General features: G+C 37.0%; 1 protein-coding gene across 3 annotated transcripts in view; it reads right to left on the bottom strand.

The window, feature by feature from the left end:
* The window catches only part of LOC115336417 (histone-arginine methyltransferase CARM1-like), a 75,011-nt gene that overhangs the window by 37,264 nt on the left and 19,508 nt on the right, over window positions 1-18,239 (bottom strand). For 2 of the 3 annotated variants that reach the window (XM_030003264.1, XM_030003265.2), the window contains exon 2: window positions 12,394-12,519. In XM_030003264.1, the coding sequence (XP_029859124.1) occupies window positions 12,394-12,519 (126 nt within the window). The remainder of the gene's footprint in view (window positions 1-12,393; window positions 12,520-18,239) is intronic. The other variant, XM_030003262.1, reaches the window with a different exon arrangement.

The raw sequence follows: 18,239 nt of genomic DNA, 5'->3' as shown, positions 1-18,239 counted from the left end.
CTAAGTGCTCTAATTGTTTGGAGATAATTCAATAATTCAATACTTTGAATGGCCTTTGAAACAAAGGGTCTGAAGATAACAGAAACAAATAATTAATAAGCAGCTCAACAGAGTAATCAAGGAGAATTTCCCTCATCATTTCAGGAAATTTTAAAATCTTCAAAACAGAGATTCGGTTGCACTGATCCTTTTCCACTGCAGAAAGCTGGCATATCCAAAAAGGAAGAGACATAAAAGATAACATGTAGCTGTCCCTTTACCTTTGGAAATCAGGACAAGCTGTCAGGCTGTTTGGGAATGAAAACAAAGACCCATGCTTATACAACCCAACATAAGCACAGTTGCTGCAAAGTTACCCTTAACGGGCCAAAAAAGTATTTTTGAGTAGGGTCTTGAGGGAGAGATCCTCAGTAGAAAATTTTTAATTCTTGGGAAAAGTGGATAATAAAGACAGCACAGAATTCAACAAAAGCATCACAAATTGCTATTATTGTTATCCAAGCTTTCCAGTCTTTATACAGCTAGAAACCACTAAAACTGGAAAACTGGATGGAAAAAGCTCCATCTTTGGGGCAGTCATATACTGTTTCACCATAAGAATTTCACACCAAAAATGTAACAGATGCCCATACTTCCTCAGAGAAGTCTGAATCAATTGAGGGCACAGCCCCTTGAACCTCTGGGCTACCCCATGTCACAAGGTGCACTTATAAGCATCCAGAGTTCAAGCCATTTCTCTCAGTTGAAGTTATGAGCAGTCTAATGTATGCAGTGAAATAATTTTGTTGAAAGTCTAGAACAATAGCTCTAAGAAGCATCACAGCATTGGTTTGTTGTGAACAAACAGTTCAGTTTAACCTTACTCTATAGAAGACTGTAAGGGTGGCAGAAATTGTAAAACACAACTCACCAGCTTATTCAAATGCACTTCACCTGCTGAGGAAATTCGTTAGAGAGCTGATCTGTTGCCACTCTGCAGAATATTCCCATTTAATTTCCAGGTGGAAGGAAGAAAGTCTCACTTTGTTACTTCCGGCCTGTCAGCTCCAGTGGGAAGAAGATGCCACATTCAACATCTGAATTTGGGGTGATATGGGGGTCTCAAAATAATTAAATTGTTCCAGAAGTAATTGTAAATTACCATGAAAATGTACAAGTCCCATCAACATGCCTTTTTCATTCCCACAGAGGGTTGATGGTCAGAATGAAATAATAAATGACTGGATCATGACAACTAAGAGTGGCCCAAATTACAGACAATGCCAATTTTCTGCAGGAAGATGCAGAAATGAGCTTAAAACAGATCAGTCTCTGTTCTTTCTCTGCATGAAGAGACAACACCAGAAAAAATTCTGACACTGGACAGTGGAGATTTTTGCCAGGCAGTCCCCATTGTCTTAAGCTTCTCTCATTTTTTTCCCCCCTTTCCCCCCCCCCTTTTTTTTTTTCTAACTGAAAGCAAGAGATGATGCTACAGATTCAGTGACATGCTTGACTCCCTTCTTTTCTAGTCACTCTTTATACATGATTTTCATATCTCTGCAGAGACTTTTGGTAACTCAGAAGAACATCTTTGGTGTCTTTGGTGTCCAGGAATGAGAATGGATTTCAAAACCACAACACTGGTTGTGGTTGTGTTAAGAAAAACTGGAAAAGCTTGCCTAGAGAGATTATGCCATAGAAGTTTTTAACCTTGGAATTTTTCAAAACATAACTGTACAAAGCTCTGAGCACCCTGGGGCTGAACCTGCTTTGCAAAGGAGGCTGGACCAAATGAACATATGAGTTCTCTTCCAATTGAATTATTCTTTGATTCTATGAAAAAAAAAAGGTATGACTTCCTTGTGATACAGTACTTCTTTATATACAAATAAGACTTTTGTTGCCGGAGCTCTCTGGAGTGCTGGCAAATTACAAAACTATTACTCAGTGAGTTGAAAGGTACATCAAAATAGAAAGAAAGAACAAGAGGTTGGTGGAGTTCCTCCACAGTCTTTCATAAAGGACCTCAGATGCCCTTGAAGTTTTCCTAACAGAGTATCTGCAAGATCACAAGACGCTCTGGCAGACTATGGAGGGGAAAAGTGTCTCATTTCATTCACCAACCTCAAGAAAAATACAGAATTAAAATCTTCTCTATAAGATGGCATTAAAAATTCAGCAATAAAAAACAGGAACAGCATTAGATCTAATACATCTCAATGTTTTCACAAACTTTAAATCCCAGCTCCACATTCTACACATTCATCAGTGGCTAACACTGAGAAAAAAAACACCTAAGCATAAAAATAGAAATATACATATAGTTGCTATTGTTGGATGGGAAGCAACAAATACACTCTAGTGAGAAAAGCAACAGCAACAAAGAGCACTGGTTTACAACTTATCTGTGAAAACTTAATGATTCCACCTTTGTGAAAACCTCATAGCCTTGACTGATCCTGCACTGACTGAAAAAGTCCCCTTACAGCATGAATTTGCTCCTCTTTTCTTTTTCTCATCTTTTCAGTCGATGTTAGTTTATCCTCAAAATTTTATTTATAAAATATTCACCAAAAATCTTTTAGTTACTTCTACTTACTATTTGAGGGAAATTGTAGCTAAATAACTACAAATTAAAGATCAAGTTGTAAGGAAGGAATTGCTGTTGCAGATGTGACTTTGGGATTTTGTTTTTCTTTTGAATGCAAACAGCCAAAGGATTCTAAAGGGAAATCTGTTAGGGAATGCAAATTGCCTTGGAATTATTCCTAGCAATTGCTACCAGTTTCAAATGTCATCTGAGAGTCAGAAACACATTCATTTATGTGACAGGGTAAAACACCAAATAATAGATCTTTAGCATCTAATATAGAAAAATGGAATTATTGTGAACACTCTGCACATTACACAGACAAAATAAATAAATTCAAAAGTAAGACATGTTGAAGCTGTAAGAAATTCTTCCAAATAAGGACTCCCTACTACAGAGAAGAGAAACAGGTTTGTCTTTCTTTAGTATGGACAAGGAACACCATGTTTCTTCCTTTTGTAGACTGTCCCAGAAGAAAGAAAAGAATTTCTCAAGTCTTTTTTCTATATCCAGCAACAATTTACAGTAGCCTGTCTTCTTTCCATTTGATTCTGCATGCAAATACACTAAGCTGTTTTCTTCCTATATTTTCTGTAAAGGAACTTCTCTTATTAGCCAATACGTCATCCTGCTTGCCATATGAAATATGGCTTTATCTGCATATTGATCAAAGTCCTTAAAATTAAATTTAATTTTGATATTCCTAAGAATCTGGGAACTTAATCTGTCATATGTAGAAATATATCCAGAACTGATCTTGGCTTTTATGAAAACTAGATTTTCTTCTTTATTTAAAGTAAAGGGACCAGAAAAGGATCTACACCAAAACCAGTTCAGCTCACTGACAGGCTAGAATAATGGTGGGTCACATACTTTGGAACTCTTTATTTTGTAACCAGCAGTCAACCATACAGAACTGAAGGTCAGTAAAACATTTTTCAAGAAAAGCCAAAGAATATTTTTTGTTAATCCTCAGCCCTACATTCTTCATCAAGGTTCTAGCACTCTATATATCTTTTCCTTTGATGTTGTAAGGAATTGCTGTTCTCATCTCAGGGAACAATCACATAGGCCCTTCAGATCTTCTATCATCTTTTTAAAAGCAAACTCAAGTATAATGCTTTTTTACTGAGAGGTGTTGCCTAGTAATCTGAGTGTAGTGTTTCAAATGTCACCCTTCCAAAAGTCTTCCATCCAGACTTGAGATTCCTTCTATTACCTTAAACAAATCATGCAGGCTTTTTTCCTGTTTGTTCATCTATAAAGAAAAAGTTCTGGATTTCTTACGAGATTTTCTGGGTTTTCAGGGGTTATACTTAAACAAAAATTAATCTATCCTGTAAAATCCAAAGTTAAGGTGAAGGGGGCCACAAGTGCTTCTTGATGAACTGCTTCTTCATGCTATGCACAGCCATCTTCTTTCACCCTCAAAACTCTTTCTTTTGCTTTATTCTCTGAAAAATCTGCAAATTGGGAAGATGGCTGTGACTCTTTTTGCAAGGTTTTGGCTGTCTTCAGAGAAATAACTTACAATTTTCACTGACTAAAAAACACATCCTTGTGCCCCCACCACCCCAATCACTTAAATCAATCTAAAGTTTTCCACTAGCAGGCTGAAAAAACCCTCAAAACTTTACAATTGTTATAGGCATGTTCCAAGAGTGGCAAATTAATGAATCAAGGCTTTAAAACATAACTCTTACAGTGCATTTACTCTTTCCCATGGATTGTAAGACCTCCAATAACTACTCCAACAAGAATGACCTGACGTTCTTGACGATAGAGGTAAGTAGACATATTTAGTGCCTTTTCATCTACACATTTTCAGTATCTCAAACCCCCAGCCAACTTAAAACTCCCCCCACCACAGATGTTTCTCTTTCAAGGAGCCTCATCTAGATGTTGTTCTGAAAATAATGCAAAATATTGGAAAGACCACCACTATGACTATGCAGCCTAATCTAGTTTGTATTAGCTAATCCGGACACTAGTTTATTTCCAGCACTGTGGAACAGGCTGCAAAACTTGCCCAAGTGCTGGGTACATCTAAAAGACCTGCAGTCACTGCCAGTAAGTACAACCCAGCACTTAAATCTGTGCATTTTACCTGCTGAAATAAATGGTTTTTAAAACACCTGTATTTTTAACTGGATCTAAAGTCCTCCTTAAACTTTTTGATGTGAATTGAAGCTTGTGTTCTGTGGTCCATAACACAGAAAAAAAATTAAATCCAGCAAGTCAAACTGTCTCTCTTTTAAAAGCCAAAAAGAAAATTATTTAAATTCATTAGGCACTCTTTAGTAACTGCCTATGTGCAAGCTCTTACTTCACAACAACTATATCTCCTTCCAATAAGGGGTATGCTTCCTTACATTTATTGTACATCATGTGATAAAAACATTCATGCAGGCAGCTACCAGGAAACACCAAAAAAAAGCCTAGTTCATATTCTAGTGTATCACATAATAAACTCTTTTCTGGAGCAAAACTCATCTTACAGAATGGATTATTAGCTTTCAGAAGAAAAGTGCCAGATACTCCTTTTTTCTTAGCCACCGAGAAGGCAAGGAAAACTCCTACTCTTGTGGGCTGAAGTGCCTTCACAAACATCTTGTTGAGGAAATAAAAAAAAAAATTCCCCTGCAAATAATTTAAAAGAACATAAAAAATGTAACTCTCAGACACTTTCTTTGAAAGCCAAGCTTGTTAGGATTTTTATTTATTTCTGCCCTCCCCCACCCTTTTTTTTTTCCCAGTTACAATCTGAAAACAGAAATTAATTTGAAAACTTTAACTTTGACAGAAAGCTGTATCTTGCTAAAAACCAGGCATTTCACTGCCAGGTTTTGACTAGGTGTGCACCTCAACTAACATTTGCTGTTGGGCATTAAACCCATGCTAATCAATTACACAGTTTGATAACTTGACAGAGATATTCTGCAGGTATTACTGCACTGATAGCCTAAAAACTGAACTGTGTAGAAACTGAATAAAGGCCAGCTAAAACCAGTTCCTGTGATCAAAGACAACAGGAACATCCTTCCAAAGAGCCCTGCTTCTGGTGTCTCTTTTGCACTATTCCCTTCACAAAAAGGAAAGCAGAAGACCCAAGCCCCTGTAGCACTTCCTGCAGGCACATTCATAGTCCATTCCTGGTAAATTGTCACTCAAATGGTTGCACTCTGTGTAAGCAGAGCTGCTGTACTGATTTCTCTTTACAAAATGCTTATCCTCACAGCAGAAGACACAGACACACAAATACAAGCTATTGACATGGTGCACCTCACCTATCTGCTCAAAACAGATGGAGTCTCTCACTACTCCAAAGGGGAAGAGGGTGGAGAAGGAACGACAACAACAACAACAGCAAGGCTCCAGTAATAAACCTGGATGGTCACTGGGGGAGAAAGGGAAAAAAAACCAAACCAACAGACACAGAATAAGAGAAAGAAAACTCAGTGGGGAATAAAAACCCACAAACGCCACACAGCAGCAATCCAAAACAATGCTACTTGCAATAAACCATGAAATAAATATATTTTACCAACAGCTGTTAGATTTTCTGACCTAAGGAGATCAGTGTAACAGTCATGGAGTAGCACTACTCCCACATAATTTTGCATTATCTCCTGCAGGCTACTGTTAAAATGCAGTACCTACATTAAGCAGTAAGTTTGACATGGCACTGATGAGAAGTGTACAGTCATAACTTTGCCCATGTTTGAAAAAACAAATGGAAGTAAGTCCATAACTTATCATAAGACTTATCAAATGATCAGACAACTCAGACTGTCTCTTGTTAACAAGTGGGACACAGTCTTCCGGTTGGAACAACAGAATTGCAAAATAGCCAAATAATAAAATGCCTGCTTTGCGAAAGAGTGAAATATGCAGTAAATTTATAGTAAGCTTATCAAGGCCAGATTACTATCCAAGATGTTTGGAAGTAATACTCCAGCCTCAAACAAGGAAGAAAATTTTTGCTTCTATTCAGTTGTAAATATTAGACTTCAGAAATTCACAGTGACACCCATTAACAAGTGCCCTAATAAAATTCCAACAGCATTCACCACACAGACTCAAAAGTTCCCAGAAATCCTTGGGTTTACACAGTTTGACAACATTTATCCAAAATATTTTTCTCTTCACGTTATACCTTTCAACCAATTATACAGCTTTTCATTGCCATAGACACAGCAGATTAGACTAACGGGATTCTGTTAATTTTAACAATTTATCTACCAATATTCCAATAAGCACTAGATCATTTTGTTGTGAACATCACTGAATATTAAATCACAATCTGCAGTCTAGGTCACTTACCACAATGCTACTTTGTAAGTGAATTTCTGCATCCTTCTTTCAAACTTTTTTTATGAGTCTGGATTTGTGCTGTGGGAATAATTTTATCCCAAACACACTAGCAGGTGAATCATTTCAAGTGTCAGCACAGGAGAACTACATGCTTAGAAATTCAGTCAGTAAGCACTTCATCAGCACACAGGGGACTCAATCAGTTGTGCGTTTTCACAGGAAACATGACTGATGGCCTTGTGTCATTCCACATCAGGAACTGGATGCCACATGTTCCAAATCTCATTATTAAGTTTCCTAAGTCATACTTTTCCCAAAGCAAAAACCTTTTCAATTTTTAGCACCAGTAATATATACTTTCTTTGGAAAGCAGAAAGCAAAATACTGCATCACCTCCAAGCTAAACATCCTAACTAAAATCGATTTTCTTCTAATAGAACATTCCACCCATTAGTAAGTGAGTCACATCCATATAAAACAAAAAAAAAGCCAAATTGATAAAACACTTGGTTATCATCAAGAAGAATATTAAAGGAGTACCTTTAATTTCAAGCTGCAACCACATTCCAAAGCAACGTGAACTAGCAGATGCGAAAACTTCCCCCACTCTGTCAATCTCACACTAAAAACGTTACCAAAAGAATAGTCATGATTTGTAAAGTGGCATTATAAAGTATCTAAATATAACTGTTTCACTTTCTTTAGAACAGCCATTAGGGTTGTATTAGACAACAGAGAGAGAAATGGGGTTTCAAGTTGCAGTAAAATTTATGTAAAGGTTGTACAAATTATTGTGATGTTGCAAAACTTCTGAAGTTGAACTATACTTTGGGAACTATTAAACTAAGAAGCATTGGAACCTTTCTTTTATTCTTCCTCAAAAGAATGGATGATTTTTATGTCAACAAGCTTCCTCAGAGTACAAATTACACTTAAATGAAGGAAGATTATTTGGCTCAGTACAGTGTAATTGGATGAAACGGAAATATTGAGATGGATATGGTTGATGCAGGTGGTTCACTTCTAGTTTCAAATAGCCAGAATGCTGAAAGTCTTAGTACATAAAAAGTCTAGCAGTGTTTAGCAAGAGCCTCTTCTGAACTGGTGGCCATAGACATGCCTGACATGAAAGCACTATCTGGTAGCACTGAATTAGTGGCTATTAATTTTCAAATTACTGCCAACATTTTCTAAGACATACCTTGCCTGACTGGAATCAAGTACTATCTGTTTTAAACAATTATCCACCCACCCCAATCTCTTCCGCTTTTACCAGAACAGAAGACATTAGAACTAAATGGATTTTTAAACATCCTGAATGATTGGACAAATTCCCAATACAAGCACATTGCCACCTTCAACAGAGAATTGGCACCGCAATAGTGTAATTTACAGGCAGGCAGATCTAGCAGTACTCAGACCTAGCAGACAGGAGTAAAAAAAATCTAGAAATTTAAAATCCTTCATATAGTAAGGTTTTCTAAAACTGTGGGAAGATTATGCTGAATTACTTCCCTACAGAAGAAAAGGGGGAAAAAAATCATATCTGGAAAGCAAAACACTAATATTAACTAGAAGGAAAACAACCCAGAATAATTCCAATGTGAAAATACCAGAATGTTACAAGTTACTAAAAAAATGGGGAGAAGCCATTGGCCTTTTTCCAATCCCCTTTATTTTGTCCTCCCAGGAATCAGAATCAATCAATACTTTAAAATGCTAATGCTAAAATAATTCCCACAGAAATGTTCAAGGAAAGCCTGGACAAACAAAAGGTACTGAAAATAGTGCCATAATTGATTAGGTCTTGAGCTGCCCTTTAGATCCTACCACCTTGAACGCACTCAGTGAGTCAGCTCAAAACACCACTAAACTTGTGAATGGCTGCCTCTAACTGGATTAAGGAAAGCAATGGCATAGAAAAACCAGAGTGAGACAATGGCAAACCCAGAGGTTTGAACAGCAAGACTAACCGATACAGATACAGCAGAAAGCATGGTTGGTGGCAGCCTTCTCTGTTAAGATTTGCAAATAGACCAGGAGTCTCAAAAATCACATCATGAGTATTTATTCCCCAGCTCCAAACACAACCTGGAAATTTATTATCAGACATTTAATTCCGTTGAAGCTGAACAGGTCAAACAGATTGCTGCATACTCCCAAAGCCCACCTAGCGTTTGGAACAGCCATATAAATGAACTAACTCGGGAAAGCACCTACAAAGCTTAGACCCACTTTGTGACAGTGGAGTAATTTAGAAACTGGAGCTTGACACAGAACCAAAGTTTCTGCCCCAGGTAAGAAGTTAAGAATTACAATTGTGCACGTAGTATGGCTTAAAAGTCAAAACCTTTCTGTTTTTTTAAGTCATTCCAGTAGTAGAATCTCCTACCGCTCTTTTGAGACTAGCATGTACTGAACTTCAGGACCATTGTGAATTGCAGGGGTGCAATTACAGTCAATGCATTGAATAAGTTCTCCTCTCAACAAGTTGAACCTCATTGTTTTTGCAATAAAACTCCACAAGCGTTTCAAGCTGCAAGATGAAAGACATTTGTGAATTTAACTGCTTTCTGAACTAACTCAAATAAAACAAGATTCAGGTAACCAAGCTCATCTTTTTTTGCTTTTCTGAAAAACAGAATCACTACTTTAAACAGAAACTAGAAAGGAACCACAGAGCCATTTAGTCCTTTACTTCACAGAATTTATTATTTGACACAAATTCTTAAATTTAAACTGCTGGACAGCTTCCTTGCAACCTGTGGGTCTTGAGGCATATGAATTAGTTGCCCCACTTACAATGCTTTGGTTTGCATGACTAAGTGGTCTCAGTACACACTAACTGGAATCCTTCTGGATGAAATTAAACCAAAATATACACTCAGGAATAAACTTCAGCAGTCAGTGGTCATTAGTCTATGTGACCAGACTAGATCTAGTTCAAAGTAAACACACCTTCTATTCTTGCCTCCTTCCCAAATGAGTATAGTTTGCATACCAGGGCCCCAGCACCAATTCTGTTCTACAAACTTGTTCCTTCTGGACTGTGTGACTTGCTAATGGAATCATAGCGCATTAGATCCATATACCATTACATGCAATAGTAATTTGGGCGAAAAAAAAATTACCCTAAGACTTTCCATGTTCCTTTGCTTGAATTGTACTGCAGCAACAGCATGTACGTTTACACATATAAAATTCAATGTATGCCTTTAATATATTTCGCATCTCTCTCTCTCTCCAGACACACACACTCATATGTCTCTAGTTCAGTTCTGGTGGAGATCCATAAGTACTATATGCTATAAATAACTGAAAACTGTAAATAACACTTTTTTTCCCCACCTGTATTGTGCTTGTATGTAAAGGGCACACTACAGACACAATTATTGGTATATCCAATGCCTGGATGCACTGTGAAAGTGGCTGGAGACCAGGATTATGAGGTTTGAAAGAGAAGAAAGGAACCTGCATTCTACCACAACCCCAAAGAACAATTCATCCTATGCTCATGAACTAACTCCATGCTAAATTAAGCAGGCCATTTCCACCAAGGAGTAGAAAGCTACATACCAAATCTGCCCCAGATGAGTTACAGACTGGTTGGTTGGTCTGTTACAGATAATTGATCTTTGTTTTTGAAAGAAAAGCCTGTAGGCTACTAACTTTCATTTTTATTGCCTGCTTGATCCTACTCAGATGTTTAACATATGTTCAGTAGGAAATGAAAGATATAGTCTATGATTTATGACTGTCTAAATGCTGGAACTAGAACAGCAATTCTCTGTGTGGGCACAAGCAGGGCATGAATTTGCCTCTCCCCCCGTTCTTCACTCATCTTCCTCTACCTTTCTAAAAGACAGAGAACTTAAACCGAAGACTTTTACAATGCATTTTCATAACTAACACTTTTAAAGTATGAAAAAGGAGTTTTCAGTCCATTTTTTAATAACAGCAGTATTTTTATTTATTATACACACATTTGCAAACCCATAAAAACTGAGAGTAACACCTATACCTATACACAGCAAACAACAAAAGGTTAGCTTCTGCTCTATAGCCTTGACTTCTTTGTAAAAGCATTTAACTTTGTCAAGACTAGGTGCTATTTGATATACTCAACATGTAGAAGAAGGTACCAGCAAGCTATTCCTATGGCATGGAGAGATAATATCCTACAAGTAACTTCCAGCTTAACACAGTACCCAACACATTCCATTTAATATCAACAGGCTTGTCATTTAATGTGAACAGACTTTATTTTGACCAACCCATTATATTCCTGTCATTTTATCAATGAGTTGTTGCATGAACTAACAGGCCAGTTCAATTTATTTTCCCCTGAGTTTTAAAGATGGAAAAAAATACAGAAAACACTCAATTTTGTCATGTTAGCAAGCAACAGAAGTAATAAATTAAGAGACTTATCTATACTTTTCTTATCTATTTCACAAAATGTAGCTATATAAATAAGCTAAACACAAATCACCAAGGAACACAGATAAAGGGAGGACTGAATTTACCACTTAATCTTCAAGGCACTCCCCTCAGGAAAAATACCAAACTGTACAGAAATTAGCTGGATTTTTTTCAAATACTTGTTTGTTAAGGTGGGGAAGAGCACCAAGAGAAATTTCTTTTGTCTTGGGATCCCAAACTATCAGTGCCTTTTGGAATCAGAACCTTCCTAGGTAGGCAAGACATGGTAGGGATTACAGACCAAAGAGTACTGAAAAACTTGCCTGACTCCTTAATTATTAGTTATTAATTATCTCAGCAGTTAGCTAATAAATCACTAAACAACCTAATCTCAGTTATCTCTTCAGTTACGATGTGGGTCTCTGTAAGAGACAATACTGTATTGCAGTCTCAAAAGAAATAACTTAATAGAAGCACAATACTGAATTATACACCCAGAAACATAGATTAAAAAAAAAAACAACAAAACAACAGACACTCACAGTCATTCTTAGCTTACATTCATATTGTTTTAGTAAGGTAAAAGGTTGAAAGTGTGAATAGTTTTTCCTTGATGGATACAGATGAAAGGCTGTAACCAGGTAGGACTGCAAAGGCCACCAAGATTTGGCACCAAACTGAAAAAATCATGTTAGTGTAAAAACTGTATCTGCTAGTAGAGTGGGACTCAAGAGTTCATGTATTGTGTATACATGACACAGGATTAGCAAGTCATTGCATAAACCAACCCAGCTACTTTCTAATTCTCAGCCCTTGATGCTTTGTATGTGTCTTTAAATAATCTCCCCCAAATCAAATCTAATTGGTCTGTGCCTCAGTTTCCACACAATATAAAGTGGAAATAACTATAACGGCAGCTGGAGTGCATTAGAGGCAAATGAAAATGCACAAATCATCATAACAAAATGTAGTATTTAAATAGCCAGCACAAAACAGGTAGAAGACAACATATTTTAAAGTGAACTTTACCAACACAGTAGCATGGTAGGAAGGAAAAGATACTAAAAAATGCAAGATGTACTTACCAGCTTGTGACTTGAACTGGAGCAAGGCAGTGTTGTATTCCAGCATAATTAACACAGACTGTTTTCCCACACGACAGTATTCAGTGTCTCTGTTAACCAAGCATTTAAACACACAGACTCCATCAGCTGAAGGGAAAAAAATACTTTAGAAAACTTTTTACAGTTAAAAACAAAACCATACAAAGAATAAATGTCTTTTTTGATTAACAATATACATAAGCATTATCTGAAGTACACAACTTGGCAGAAATACACTTTCTCTAACATGTTGTTTCTTAAGCCAATTTTCCAGTGACCTACAGTTTCCATCCCACTTATCGTCCATAGTCTCCTGAAGTTGCCCTGTCCTCGGAAGAAAAAAAGAGAGCTGACTAAATTAATTTTTACCTCGATCCTAACAAGGTCTTAAATTAATATTTTTTCTACTTCTTTTGCTTCTGTAGTCCTATATGCCAATGTCCTGGTAACATCTAGAGATGCTGCTCTGGCAAATGAAATGGCAGGGTAAAGAGTCAGGGATCAATTACATTGACTAAACAAGGAGAAGTAAACTAGCTTTTCCTAGTAAACACACACTACATACCACACCATGTATGACAACTATCAATAAACCTATCATGTGAGAAAAAATAATGCAATTTTTCAGATAATGAAGAACACGTAAGTACTTCAGAGCTAGGAACAGAAGCAGCAGAGGGCAAGCCTATGTACTATGCACCTTAGGGAGGGGGATCCAATATCAGAGGCTTAAGTGGTGCAGTACATCAATACACACCATCTCACTATCAGCCTCGCAGCTGTCAGGAGGCAACTGTGTGAGACATCAAGCAAGATGCATATTATCACTTTCAGAAATCTGAAAGAGGTCTCAAAGGGAACTTCATGTAAATAGCAGCTATGGACATGGGCTATAACAGGTATAGCTTTTAATTATTGCTGCAGGACTTCATATCCCTGGACTATTCTTTCACACATTTTAGTCCTCTTTGCTGACAAGAAGTGTTTATTATGCTTCTCCCATGCACATTTCATCCTTCTGGAGATAAATATAAACAAAACAAAAAACCCCACCAGAACTAGAAAAAGTGAACCGTTTAAGGCAAAACAGGAACAAAAAGAGAACTAAAAGCAAAAGTTCTGTGTTACTACCAATTTGTGATAAGTGATACACTGCAATATACTAAAAAGCATGCAAGAGAAAAAAATGAATGAAAGCCAGAATGAAGGGGAAGAAAATACACATCTTGAAAAGCAAGAGATGTAATAAATAAATTATTATTAAAAGCTCAGTAGAAAGCCAGTTATACACTGCTGAACTATGTTATTCTGCTAGCAATGTTTGATGAACCAAAGAAGGCATACATAGACACACACTGTACAGGCACCCAGTGCACTTTTTTTAAGCCTTACACTTCACAGCATCTACTCTTTACTGACCAGTTACCAGGCTCTCTACTGAAGTGGCCAGTAGAAGAACGTGAAACAGTGGTGTAGCTAAAGCACAGTGCCTATTACCCCATTAAAGCAGAAGCACGCTAAACTGATATGGAGTTGTTTTGAACTTGAACATAAGCACAGCAAAAATAGTATAGCTGTATAAGCATTTTTGTATGCAATGGTCCTCTAAAAAACAGTGTTGCCATTGGTAGGAACAGGCCACAGACCTAATGCAGACTGTGCAAGGCTTTTTAAGATATATATACACACCTGGAAATTATTTTTAAATATTTGACATTTTGCATGAAGAGTGAGGATAAATGCCTACCTCATGTCATGTATGAGGTCCAAACACAGAGACTGTTATTCAGAAAACTGCACAGAAAGCAGTGTTGGAATGAGTCCTGCTTGATAACATTCCACACAGATACAATAAAATCTTCAAACAGAAATATTCATATATTCATCTTCAAAATACATTTTACATTCAGAATACATAACGTGGAAAGAGTCTGTACAGAGCAGGATGAAAACATGTTATCTTTTCTTTTTTTCCTATTCAGGTCTTAATTTTGAGTGGTGGTTTTTTTGGTGTGTGTGTGTCTCCCACCTGTGAAACAGTCCAACCCTTTCGTAAGATTACACACTTACTCACAGGACCTTGATAAAGCTTTGTTATAAAGGTATGCATTAAGAGAAGTTTCAAAAGTTTGGTGCATCAGAAGAATGAAGATTAATCTCCTCTGAACTCAACAAAAATACATGTTTATGGTGATTATTTTGGACTAAACAAATCCTTCAATAGTTAGCACACTGTTTCTCAATAGCTGTGTTAACAGCCAGACACCCCAAAGCAAACTGATTATCACTATGTGAGAGCTGACCACCACCCTGCAAAGCATGGAAAACTTTCTCTCACAATAGATATTAATTTGTTCTCAGGATAGTCGAACTTTAGGGTAGTCATTCACAGGTTACATTTGATTCAGGGCAAAGATGATGGTACCCAGCCAAGCGCAGGAAAAGCAGCACTTCCAAAGAGATGGAAGGTAGTCAAAAGTCTGGCAAGAGCCTCAAGGCTGCTTCTTCCTTAAGTGAATGATAGTAACCTCTGGAGATAAGGCTGATCTGAAGTTAAACTGAATCCTAAACATGGATGCCTGCATGAAAAGAAACATGCAATCTGAGCTTGACTCCTATACCGGTAAAGAAATCTAGATACACAGAGTTTGCTGAAGAACATGAGATGTGTCATTGGGAATTTTCTTGAGACATGTTAGAGAGAACATATGTTAGAGAGACAAAAAACAAAAACAACTGGGAGTTGTACTAAACATGCAGACAGACATACTAAAATGCTTTAACTTTTATTTCTACTTACACATTTCTAGAATGACATATCTACTGTGTGTGTGTGTATATATATATATATATATAAAGTATTTTGTGTATATATATACAAAATTTTTACTACCTGTATGGGTTGTAATTATAAATTTATTTTACTTTAATTTCCCAATGTACAGTTACAACAAGATCATACCAAACAGGTCATATCATAGAAGTATTAAATACTTCAAGTTTTGCTGGTTGCTTCACACCCTTAAAGCCACAGCCGTCATACACAATTCAGAATCTCTACAGAAATCTCATGCATTCATTTCACATATTTATTGCCAAAAATGCAAAAACATGAATAATGAATCTATCTATTCAGCCATGAAGGGCTGGTATTTGTAAAGCCAAAGTTCATCTAGACTTGAAACTAGCAAGGGATTTCAAGGACAACAAGAAAAGCTTCTGCTACTACATTGGCTTCAAAAAAAACAACCAACCAACTGTTTTCTAAGAGACCTGAGGGTAAGCAAAAAGATTGCAATTCATAAACAAAGATGAAATTCATAAACTACAATATGTGTTGTTTATACCCAGGACAGTGGTACAGTGGCCCCAAACCTAAGGCAGTGACGCTATTTTTCAGTGCGGCTCCTTGAAATAAGACCCCAGACCATGAATTCCATGTCCCAGTGTATATTTTATTTTATTTACAAACCAAACAGGCTACTACAGGAGGCTGCCAAGGACATTTCTTTTACCCTTGTTCCAAAAGTCAGCATTAAAAAATTTTTTTTAAAAAATTATCCTCTGCTAAGCCTATGGGAACAGGTCACATACAGCACCTTTTCTGTTGATGAGAGAAATTAGTTCCTTTCCATAAGCCTTTATTTTTATTCAACATGTAGTAAACTGGTAAAATCTGTTTCACAAGGACTCTCTTTTTGCTTCTTCCTACTACATTGTCATGCATATAGATACAACCTTATAACTGAAATGGATTTATAAAAAATGTGTCATGAATGGATGTAATTTGAAAATCTGTGGAATCATAACGGTTGTCTTAGCACGGTTTAAGAAAGAATTTAAGAAAATGAAACAGAAAAGAAAAAAACTGCATTGCATTCAGAAACAAAAAACCCCAACCCTTAGTACTTTTTTTTTTAGAAGTGCTCATAATAACTAATATTCAAACAACAGATAATAAACCCATCACAACTTTTGCAGCTTCAACTAGTGTTCAAGGGCACAAGTATTTCCAAATAATTCCTCTCATAGAAAACCAAGGTTTCCATGTCTAAAGATCAAGTAGGCATGTCTTCTCTTAACTGCAATCACAGTCTACTGCATACAGCACCTTTCATGCAGAATACTACAAAAAGCTTTATAAAAAATCACAAAAAGCTGCTCAGAAGAAAACTAAGCAGATCACTAACATTTTGTCTGATACACACTAACGTAAAGTGAAAATTTGTATGAAGTTTTTTGTCTAAGCAAAACAGATTAGGTGCACATAGCCTGAAGTGACTCCATCAAAATTTAAACATGACAAACCTGAATGACTGAAGTTTGCAAGAAATCCAAGAAATTCAAACACAAGAATACAAGAGGGTGATAGGTCAGCCATATCCCGAGGGGCAGAGGGGAAAGGATAGAAATTGTCTTCTTTCACTTAAGTTTACTGAGCAATGGATACTCTGTTCAACAAGGGATCAAGGAAAAGGTTTTAAAAACAAGGAAACTCAGTATGATATGGCATTTCTCAATGAATACAGCAGCATTTACTTAAATAGATTCACATCTGGCTTTCTTAGATAGCCCCTATTCCAGTCCCATTTCTGGGAAGCATGGTTTATGCACCTGTGCAGTCCCATCTCTCCTAATTTTTGAACTTTTCACCTAATTAAAATGAAATTTGTCCAACATGCCAAAACCATGGTGTTCCTGCAAGTTGCATAAAAAGGGTGGTTGAATAAACATGAGAGGCCTAGTGTGCCATTCTTGCTGAAGGAAATTATGACATGCTTAATAGCTACGTTTTCTTCTCAGCTCATACACGAGTCAACTCCAGAGTCAACCACTGCTGCTGGAGGATTCACAATCATGCATAGCAGTGGAGTAACTTCAAACAATCACAGAAAGGATTGAGGCAGAGAGAAGGAGAAAGCTCTGAAGTGACAGTGGAAAAGGATAAGGAAGACATTAGGATAGATGTGAACAAAGTAAATCAGTTGAAGGAAAACCAGGCTTCATGAGTTCTACCATTCATGGAATAATTTGTTTTATTTGGAGATGCTAGCCAAGAGACGCTCTCAACAGGCTTTATAATAATGAATGAACAAAGTCTCATGGTGCTCCTCTGCATTCATTAAATCAGGTGATGTGCCATGAAGAGAGCCTGAAACCCTCCTGCACCCCCCCCGCCAGAATTCTGCAACAGGACCAAGTATAGACCCAGTGTCTGCTAATCCTGTACTGCATCCACAAGAAGATCTCTGAAACAAATCCCCAACTAACTAACCAATCCCCAACTAACTAACCAATCCCCAACTAACTAACCAATCCCCAACTAACTAACCAATCCCCAACTAACTAACCAATCCCCAACTAACTAACCAATCCCCAACTAACTAACCAATCCCCAACTAACTAACCAATCCCCAACTTCATCGCAAGAGAAAGCTATTTACACTGTATCTGCTTCAGTTTCCTTTAAGCTCACTTTCTTTACTGACTCTGAGTTTGTATGTTCAGGACCCTAAACCTTCTCAAATAATGGGAAAAGTGTCTCCTGTAGAAAGCCCCAAAGCCATTTGCCTAAAGTTATGGAGCATGAGTCCTGCATACAGTGAGAGCTCCTTTCTCACACACAAAACACTTTCGGAAAACCAATCCACTTATTGTAAGGTGCTTAAAAACGTATGGCTAAGAAATAAACTTACCAGTCCCCAAAAAAGTGCTAGTTTCCTCAGAATCTAATATTGGAAACACAACAAAGGCAGTGGCTGTCCATATTGCATAACCTATTAGGAAAACAAATTTTCAATCATACAACCTACCCTCTTCTGGATATA

Source organism: Aquila chrysaetos, chromosome Z, assembly GCF_900496995.4.
Source record: "Aquila chrysaetos chrysaetos chromosome Z, bAquChr1.4, whole genome shotgun sequence".
In the NCBI taxonomy this organism is placed as follows: Eukaryota; Metazoa; Chordata; class Aves; order Accipitriformes; family Accipitridae; genus Aquila; species Aquila chrysaetos.
Note: the sequence above shows the minus strand (reverse complement) of the source record. Positions and strands in the feature narration are given on the sequence as shown.